Consider the following 10,179-nt stretch of genomic DNA (forward strand, 5'->3'; position numbering starts at 1 on the left):
TCTGACAGACAGACAGTTTTTCCTGGCCACTGTGCTTCTGCGTGCTCTTTGGGGTCTAGGCTGGATTAATGTAAAGCAATTTGTGACAACTGCTGATGTAAAAAAGGTTTTATAAATACATTGTATTGATTGATTGACAGATGGAAGTTGTGGTTGGGGACTATGAGGAGCAGACAGTTTTAGAGGGTGTAAACAAGGAAAATCCTGTTTTCATACCTGGGTCTTTCAGCAAGGCCATAGATTTATCAACTGGTGAAAGATATACCAGAAAAGCAGGAATGGACATTTCGCTTAAAGGTGACTTCTCTAACCTGTGACCTAGACACACACACACGCACACTCACGTGCACCCTTACCCACACCGACCAACACACAATTCCCTAGCGGCAGAGAACCAGGAGGACAAAGAAAAACAGGATTCTATTTCTCAGTGTAGCAAAGGAAAACCAAAACAGAGGTGCTGACGACTTCCTTCACTTAAACCCGATGGGAGCGTTTATCACTTTGGTGCCGCAAGATAGGAATCTGCTTTATTTATTCAGGTTGACGGTTCATCCTCATTTAAATGATAAGGAATGCGTTGTTATGCTGGCTTGATGCCGTTTCCATATGCCAATCAGGATTTAAGGTCACGCTCTATTAGACATGAACAATACTGGTATATTAGGATTCATAAACGTTGAGCACATGCACATTTTTTGCTACTCCAGGGAGGAACGCTCTTTAGCGCACATCTCAAAACGGGGCTCAGAGATACATTTCCTATAATCTGCCTTCCTCCCATCTCCCCAATACACACTCGGTGTATTACCTGCACACACAGAAATACAGTACACGTTTTGTATACGCACACAGACGCACATACACATACATGTACGCACACACACACACACACACACCTGGGATCAAAGGAACATTTGCTACACTTTTATCCACCAAAGGAAAAACAATTGCAGACTTTATTGCCCATTGTCTAATACCACATAAAACCACATTAAAAGTAAGACAAACAGTGCTTTTGGTAGCGGTTCTACTCATAGCAGATGGAGGCAAGGTGCCATGTTTGCTTTGGGATGGATTTCTGCTTTGTCAGTGGAGAAAATCATCTGTAAGTCACAGTAAGTCTTCCACAGTAAGTAATATCTGTGTTAACTTCCCTGTTGCAAACAGTTCAATGGGCCGACCGTTTATTTGTATCGTAACGCTGGCTTCGAGGTGAACGAGAGGCCTCCACCTCGTGTTGGCACAGCTGACATGGGAAAATAGGGAATCATATGAAAATAGTCTACCAAGAAATAGGTTCTTCTTCTGTCTTCAGCTGAAGTCTGTGATGATAGATTTACTGTACAATTGAAATACAAGGAACATTATGTATGGCATGTCATCGATAGTCAGAGAAGATGGAAAGGCTATTACTTTAACACTTCTCCAGGCATTGGGGGATCTGATCATATGTGCAGCCCAACTGCAGTAAAGACGACTTGGAACATACCCAATAACAAAGATATAAGAAAACTAGCAAGGCTGTAGGCTAAAATACTGAGGTTATATGCTACTGATGTAGGTTTTACTAACTAAGAGAGAACACTGTGATACATGTTGCTCTGGGTTAGAGACTAGAGAGAGAGCAACCTCTGTCAAACGATCTCTTCCGACGATCTCCATCACGGCCCATAATGAACCCCGTTAATTAAGATCCTGGTCAAGGAAGAAAAAGAAGAAGGGGTTGATAATGGAGGAAGAGGATTTAATTAGCCTCCTCAGATCCAGACTCACAGGAAACAATTAAGGATCTCTTATCCTGCCTTAATGGGCTTCAGTGAGCCAGAGCCCCTCATTAATTCTCTCTTCTTCAGTCTTTCGCTAATACGCTGATTACATGCTACCACTAACCTCTTTTAGAGAAACACAAACGGATGGGAATGTGTGTCAGAAGTTGTGGCTAAGGCAGCCTAGTCTATTGGTAGAAAAAAGAAAAGAAAGAATGATTTGAAATACGTTGAGAATAGTTCTTCCCGGAGATCATTCTGCAAAAAGAGCTTCCCCCTCAATCTGTCTTTACTGTCATTTCCATATTTTATTAATAATCGTGGGTTGTTTTCATTTCTTCGTCTGGAGGAAATTGATATTATTGTCTCCAGAATGGAGGGTTTGTGTGGAGTAAGTAGAGGGATGGCGAGCTATCCTGTCTCTGTATCTTCCTGTAAATCTGTCTGTCTGTCTGATAATCAGTCTCCTGATGTTCTAGTCCCTTTCATCCATCCATCTGTGTGCGTGTGCACGTGTGTGTGTGTATTTGCGTGGTGTGTACGTATGTGCACGTTTGTGTGTGCTAGGAAGAGAGAAAGGCTGTGGGACAACCTTCAACCTTTGCCTGCTGTAAGGTCACTGTCCCTCCCAATGGAAGGAAGAGGGGTGACTGCCCTAAAGAACCACACCTCAACCACCCCCCCTCCCCTCTCTATCCCCAAAACATCCCCAAAGGGAGCTGCAAAAATTCCTGTGATCTTTTTTGTTTTGCACCATAGGGTTAATTGATGCTATTGTGAGATTTGTTTTCCCATCCATGTTCAAAGCCATCCATGACCACCTATGGTGTTAACTATCCTTTGTTTGGAAGGAATCCTTCCTACTGACAGCAACTTGCAGATCAACATCCTATGTCTCAACCACACTATGCCTCAGGACGACAACTAGGGCTAAAGTGTGGAGAGTTAACATTCAGGAATCCCATTGATATGATGTGCAGCATGACTGCAGTAGAAGACGACCTGTAAAACAACCGGTTATTTGGTTAATGTAATTGATTGGCTGGAGATCCCATTTATTTAATCAACCATTTTTTTATTTTATATTAATAGGTTCGATTTTAGAGCAAAGACCAGCAGACAATGTGCTTCTCCGTGACTGGAGCTAAATCAAAAGAGCCAATGAGCTCGGCTCCAGTACCACCGCTCCCCGGGAAACATTTACAAGTCGACACTTAAAACGTAATATAGGGCTCTATTCAATCTGTATTGCTGAAGCGTTACTGATTGCGCAGAGGTTTAAAGGTAATTTCCGATTGAGCCGACATGCAGCGGTTACCGTGAATGCAGTCTCCACTAAGGCGGGAACATTGCCTTTATGTTTCAATCACGCTGTACTTCCGCTATATGGATTGAATATAGCCCATACACTTTTACTTCACAAAAGCACTTCCTACAGAACCATATTTTCAAAATTGCCATGACCATTACCAAACTAACATTCTGTCACAGGGTTAGCCTAGGCTAGCTTGGTTAATCTTAAAATGGACTGACATGAAGATTCATTAATTCCATTGTTTTTATTACAGAGTACTACATTTGAGATAAAATTCCTTAAAACAAAAAATGATATTCCAACAAGCTGACCATCTTTCTCACAGTACCAGCGGAGGTGAATTCATGAAACATGGTGCTCATCCTGAACTGTTGCTCACCAGCCTTGGAAGATGAATAGACATGATTAAAAACACCATACAAGCAACACTGTGAGCCTTTATTATAGTAATAAATAACACCCCAACTTTAATAGGGTGTTTGTTCCCATGTGCAGGCCTGGTGGCTGTGTGTGTATGTGTTGTGTGTGTACGACACGCACGCTCGTGCCTGCCTGCTATGGGGGTAATGAAAGACATGTTTAATAGAGCATCAGCAGGCCACATGACAGGAGTCTCCTGAATCTCTCTCACCCCGGGAAGTTTCCCTGGAACGGGACAAAAGCAGGGCCTGAACGAGACTTTAGATAATGTGTGTGTCATACAACTTTCACCTATCCAGTCCTTTCAGATGTGTGAACACAGAAGGTGTAGGAGGGTCTAAGGCTTAAGCCAAGGAAAGGGCTAGGACCGGGAAAGAGAGAGAAGAGATAGACTTTGAACGATTGAGAATAAATTCAGTGCATCATTCTACTGTTATTGCCCAAATGTGTTCACAGATGTCTGTTGTTTTGTGGGGGCACAAACTGACAAGTAAAACAGTGAGAATACAAGAGTGCGTGTGTCTCAATTTGAATCTGTGTTTGTGTTTGTGAATCAGCCATTTTGACTGACAGAATACATGACCCAGAGGGCAGCCACACATCAAACTTAATGGGCTGTGTCCCTAGCTACAGAGAGAGGCCAGTCACATGTCTAGCACCCAGAACATTGTTATTGTCCCCCAGATCGAGTGTGATGTTGAATATATATTGCTCCATGACATTGGTATGCAACGGCCATATACATACTCTCATACCACAGCCGTGTGTGATGACAGCACCGAGCATGAAACACCAGACGGCATGTTTTTCATCAAACTACAACGTAATAGTGATGCCTGGGATCAGGGCTGGCCTTAGCCTGGTTAAACCAGACTGAACGTCGTGCTCACCATTGAGTGAGTCTGGTTCAGTCTGGTTTAACCACGCTAGCCTAAAGTAGGCTATCCTTGGTTCAGAATGTAACTGTTTTGTAATGGCCATGTCAACTTTGAATACAGTTTATGTTAATGATTTGGTGAAGTAAATCTGGATATTGCGTTCAGGGTTGGGTAGGTTACTTTCTAAAAGTAATCAGTGACCTGTGAAATTGTAATCAGTAACAGAACTTTTGGATAACCCAAACTCAGTAACTTAATCTGATTACTTTTCGATTACTTTTCCCTTAATAGGCATTAGAAGACTAAAAGGATCCATCAAACACATTTCGTGTGGCAGTGGTCTCGGACTTATGGTCAGACTCGCTCAGATGGAACAAACTTAAACTCAACGCTGAATTGAATGTAATTGAGAAAACAGAACGATGTCATAATGTATTTATTTTTGCAAACATCCTTTCTGAATTTAAATGTAATCCATTAAGTAATCTAGTTTTCAAAAGTATCTGTAATCTAATTACAATACTTTAGCTGGTAATGTAATTACATGTAATCAGTTACTCCCCAATCCTGATTGCATTTTAAGTGAATAGATTTTTTTGAAACTGTTGTACGTGTTACCAAGGAGCTGTGGTTACTGCAAGTGACAACTGCATGAGCTCACTGGCTCGTTGATTTAGCTTTAGTCACAGAGGACTGCAGTGTCTTCTGATTTTCGCTCTAAAATCTTGCCTATTCATGAGAAACCGATTGGACACCACAGCCTCAATAACATTAATTAACCAAGTAAAATGGTATTCCAGGTCATCTTTGCGGTCGCGCTGCACATCTTGCTGCATCATATCAATGGACTTTATGGGATCTGATAATCTGCCTCAGCGCAACTACGATATTAATGATCTGGATCATACCCTATTCCAAAAATGTAAAAAAGACTGCAGACAACTCAAGTCAGTTCAGAACAGGTTTATTGTCATCTACATGGTTGTTGCCTGTGGGGCTTGCGTAGCCTCAAATACAGCAATGTCGCCAGTGCAGTGAGCGAGACCACTCCCACAGCTGCACACACAGCAGCCAGCAGTATCATCATGAGAGACACACCTGAGGAAGGAAGTGAAATTATTTCACTCAGAATATAATCCAACTTTATCATAAACTCAGTAATTACAACATTTCTGTCCAAATGCTTACCTACAAGCGCTAGCTTATAGCATGGGTTTTTAGCAGTTTCTCAAAGCTTCAGTTTGAAATAGGGAGGTATCTTAACTTGTCCAATAAGAACACAGATTTTTACTCACCATTGCTAAATGTTTTCTTAAGGTGTGCCCTAATGAACAACTACAGCCAATGCAAAAGTCCTTCACCTGTTGTGCTCTGGTAGTTGACCTCTAGTTGAGACGCCTGCTCCTCAGGGAACTCATCCATCTGTAGCCAGTCAGAGTCCTGGACTAAGATGGGACCGAGGGCAGCCTCCGCTTCCCAACTATCTGTTGTGAAACAGTAATAAGTCAGTGTACACAATCAGATGGGGAAGAGATGCAAGTTAGACTCCCCTTGATAGAAAAACACCACCAACATTGATGCCCAAATCATAAACGTCAAAGCTTACTCTGGTAGAATACATTGTCAGTCGGCAGACTCCTCCCCTTTCTCATGCCACAGGTGGAGTCACAGCAGCCACACACCTGGTCATCTCCACCTGCTGAAACCCACCTTAGAGGAAGAAAAACAAGACACCAGTTCAGAAAATACAAACAAATTAAAACCATGTAGAGCTTTGGGTTCTAGCTCTATACAAATCCAATATATAAACATCCAGGTTTGCAGAATTATAGTTGTGCCCATGTGCAGTATAAACTTAATCCCCATAGACAAACCGGTTTGCCTCTGTAGTAAACGAGCAAGCCTTGTGTTCTGAGTCAATGGAAGCAGAGGTCGACCTTGCTCTCAGATGACACGTGATGTACATCTATAAGAAGGCAGGAGAGATATTACTTGTACAGGGTTGTGTTCATTAGAGTACACAGAAAATCAAAGTCAGTGTTTCTTATTTGACAAGTCCAGGTGTTTCCCGTTTGTTTTCTTCCATTTAATGCCTAATGAACAAGACACGTGAGTACAGTACATACCGACTAAAAATAAAACCTTCAGGTGAATGTATTGTTACTCACAGAGCTCCTCTCATCTTGGTGGAACCTGAAGGCCTCAAGCTGAAACTGGAGTTTGTCATCCTCAGTTTGCTGCAGGAAGTGGGACTTGGAGCCTGTCTGTCTGGCATCAGTCAGACACCTGATGGGATGAAATAAAAACAAAGTTTCATTTACATTCACAATATACAGAAGTACGATAAGCTGGAAGGGGAACACACACACGCACCGCTCACGCACCCATGGTTCTCAATGAAGGAATATCTAGGTTTAGAGGCCATTTCAGGGGCCAGCGTAGCCACACAGCTGTCCACGTAGACACGGAGAGTTGTGTGGTGGTCTTGGATAATGGAGGCTTCAATGTTCATGACATGCCCCAGAAAGTAGACACTGGAGGGCCTCTCAAATTGCCAGTCATCTGAAAGAGAAAAAAGCTAAAGCAGCAAGAGCCCCACAGTGGATGTGTCATAATACCCATAAAACCTAGAGGTCAAGCAGGGAAATGGTTCCAGTTGTTTTTCCACCATTCCTTTTCCCCATAGGGGATTTTAGAAAACTTAAAATAAGGGCTGTGTTTTGTGTAAGCTTACCCTGGCGTGACGTTTTGATAGCCATGTAAATCGCTCTCGGACAAGGTTACTTTTATCAATATATTCAGCTCTATTTACTCTCAGATTCTAAAATGCTAATTAGCATCAATGTAGACATACGCAAGACTACAAATCCCTGCAAGGTCCTGCACGTCATCTCTAGCTGACACCTTTGCTAACAGGTATTGTGTTAATTTTAAACTTGCACAAGACAGTACACAGAATTGTCAATTTAAAGATTTCGCCATTTTTTTCATTTAGCTAACATTAGATAGTTAATCCAGAGATTCTTACCTTTGCCTTGATTCGGCAGTCTCGTCCAGATCATGGCATTTGTAGCGCTTTATGATAGCCATATTAGCAGCTGATTAGCATTTACTTTGGGGGTAGATACAGGCGAATATATTAATAAAAGTGACTGTCCTAGAGAGATTTACACAGTTATCAAAACGTCATGCCATGGTAAGCCTACACAAAAATCCCCTATGGGAAAAATGAATGATAGAAAAAATTATTGGAACCATTTCCCTGTTTGGCCGCTAGGTTTTATGGGTATTATGACTCATACGGTGGTACTCTATAACCCAAAATGGCAGAGATCAACTTTAAAGGAGTAGTCTCACCTTTACTTCCAGTCAAAAATGCAGCCCCTGCACTTGTTTTGAAAGTTTGAGGGTGGGTATTGGCGACTAAGAATTTGCTTAGCTTCTTGGTCAAATGGGTTCACAGAATCTCAAGTTCCTACTGGAGTGATGAAAGTTAGATTGCACCTTTAAAGCCCATGTTCTATACCCACCTGTCATGAGCCTGAGAGAAAATACCAACTGCTGCTCTGCAACCTTGGTGAAGGCATAGGGAACCCAGGTAGGCTTCAGAGCATTACTGGTCACATTGTGCTTCCTGATGGATACAAACATTTTACAGCAAGAGCCGGGTTGTGTTCATTAGAACAAACATGGAAATCATTTGAAAAGTGAGACGAAAGTCCTTACTTTTGATAATGGCATTCAACTCCAACCTCAGCATAATTTGTTCTTACAATGGGAGTGCCTTCAACTGGTGTTGGTGTGTAGATAAGGGTAAAGGTATAGATGAGTACATCCTCGGTTATCTAAAGAAAACAAAGTCACTTTCCAGCACTGCATATCGTACTACAACACCACTAAGCATCAATACAATCCACTCTTCCCTGTACAAAGACAGTGACTCTGGAATCTACAGATGTTCTGTTCCATTTCTCATTCCAAACTAAACATGTTGCCAACAACAATTACCAATACAGAACCCATTCAATGTGAATGAGCCTTATCAATATACAGTATAACTTAATGTGTGTTCTTTTGTAGCTTGCAACACGTATGGAACTGAACTATTCTTTGTACAAATTCCCCACACACAGACACTAGGCCCAAACATACCGTTAGTGTGCTCCTACATTCTTGCAGCTCAGACTCAAACAGCAGCCTCTGGTCAGCATGGTCAAACTCTGTGGACGTGCAGCCTCCCAGGGTCAGATCAGACGGTCGGATCAACTGACCGTTCCCTAGGAAATCCTGCTTGACCTCCACCCGAACCATGTCCTCCCCGCACTGGACCGCTACGCTGGTGGCAGACACTGGATTCTTCAGCTCAAACTCCACAGGCACTTTGGCCTCCTTCACCATATGGTTCAGTACTGGGCCCTGCACAGACTGTTTCCCTAGTTGAAACACCTGTTGCTTTCTGGCAGGCTGTTGAGATTCATATTTTACAGGCACCTGGGTTGGTTTTTGAACAGGGTTTCTATATTCAAACTGTATAGGAGATGGTGCAAGTTTCCGGTGCTCAGCTTGGACAGGGATTTGAACAGGTATCCTTTGTTCAAATGGCATAGGGGTCTGAATAGGCCTGAATAAGTCTTGGGTGGGCATCCGTGAGTCTGTGCTCACAGGCTCTTCTGCTTGCTGCTGTGGACCATAGCTGACAAAGTCAGATGTTTCTTGAATACGTGATGGCATTGGAAAAAGCAAACTCTGGGCATCACTGAATGACTTGAATGAGACAAGCACAACAAACCAAACCAAATCTACACTCAACCCCATTCTGATTTTTGACATAGTGTCTGTTGTGAATTCAATGATATTTCATTTTAAAGCAGAATCTTGGAGCTTGCTCCCGGCTCCTCCCTCTTGTCGTTAGTGAAATTGCATTCCAGCCCAGGAGAATTGCACACGATTATGGGTGTGTCTCAATACTCTTTCATGGTTTTCTTTCCTTGTCTCCTGTCACTCATAGAGGGTAGGACATGAAAGGACTCAACACTATTGAGATGCACCCTCAGTATGACTGACTTTTGCTTATAGTCTTTTCACTGGTCGTTATCCTAATTAGTTGCAGCACTTGCCTGTTTTTTAGCAAAATACATTGAAGATTAAATTATATAACTGAATGATATTTCCTACCATTTACTATTTATAGTTTTGGTTATGACAAGAGGAAAGATAATTAGGGCTGTCAAACGATTCAAACATGTAATCAAATTAATCGCAGGATTTGCTGTGATAAAATTCTGAATTTGCTCAAATTAATTTGTAATTTAAGATTTTTCATATTAAAACAGAGTGAGTGCCCTTTTATGAGCCCTATGAGGAAAAGCCACCTCACCCTGGGGGTTTGAAGCCAGGCCTCTATACGGTGATCTTAAACGTCTACGTCAGATGATCAAGTGGCTCCAGTGGCTTGAAGAATGTGGGCTGTGTGTGTGTGTTAGGTGATCTATGATCGTTCCCAGTGGGGCATCAGATGGAGGGGAGTGTGAGGGACAGTGAGCAGGTCTCGTCTGGGGCCTATATGAGCTGTCAACAGGCCTGTCAATCACACCTAAGGGGCGGGGAGACAGAGGGGACAGGAAGTACATGGCCCCAGTCTTTATGGTTGAATTCTAATACGAAAATGTCCTCACTCACTGACCTCTACCCTTGTTGATTTTCTTGTAAAGAAATAAAAGAAATGCTTGGATGGGTATCAAGAATGTGGCAATAATATAGCAGAAATGTTGTCTAGGCTTCAGTTCAACAGGCTAAC

The 10,179-nt window shown here is 42.3% G+C and overlaps 1 protein-coding gene across 1 annotated transcript; it reads right to left on the reverse strand.

Annotated features, from left to right (window-relative positions):
- Positions 1–5,330: 5,330 nt before the first annotated feature.
- On the reverse strand, positions 5,331–9,239 carry LOC121550573 (zona pellucida sperm-binding protein 3). The gene is made up of 9 exons (XM_041862898.2): positions 8,535–9,239; positions 8,109–8,227; positions 7,913–8,016; positions 6,767–6,944; positions 6,551–6,668; positions 6,257–6,348; positions 5,989–6,092; positions 5,744–5,866; positions 5,331–5,480 (listed from the first exon to the last, which is right to left on the reverse strand). The coding sequence occupies exons 1-9, from the start codon at positions 9,210–9,212 to the stop codon at positions 5,353–5,355; spliced, it is 1,644 nt and encodes a 547-aa protein (XP_041718832.2). The 5' UTR covers positions 9,213–9,239; the 3' UTR covers positions 5,331–5,352.
- Positions 9,240–10,179: the final 940 nt, after the last annotated feature.

The sequence above is a fragment of the Coregonus clupeaformis genome, chromosome 35 (assembly GCF_020615455.1).
Source record: "Coregonus clupeaformis isolate EN_2021a chromosome 35, ASM2061545v1, whole genome shotgun sequence".
NCBI classification, from domain to species: Eukaryota; Metazoa; Chordata; class Actinopteri; order Salmoniformes; family Salmonidae; genus Coregonus; species Coregonus clupeaformis.

What these genes read in the sequence shown, in the direction of transcription:
- LOC121550573 (XM_041862898.2), bottom strand. Translation starts at nt 9,212, where the DNA reads ATGTCAAAAATCAGAATGGGGTTGAGTGTAGATTTGGTTTGGTTTGTT. An exon ending in GTTGAATGCCATTATCAAAA is followed by an intron (nt 8,017 to 8,108) that starts GTAAGGACTTTC and finishes TGTATCCATCAG; the next exon opens with GAAGCACAATGTGACCAGTA. An exon ending in TGACAATGTATTCTACCAGA is followed by an intron (nt 5,867 to 5,988) that starts GTAAGCTTTGAC and finishes GTTTCACAACAG; the next exon opens with ATAGTTGGGAAGCGGAGGCT.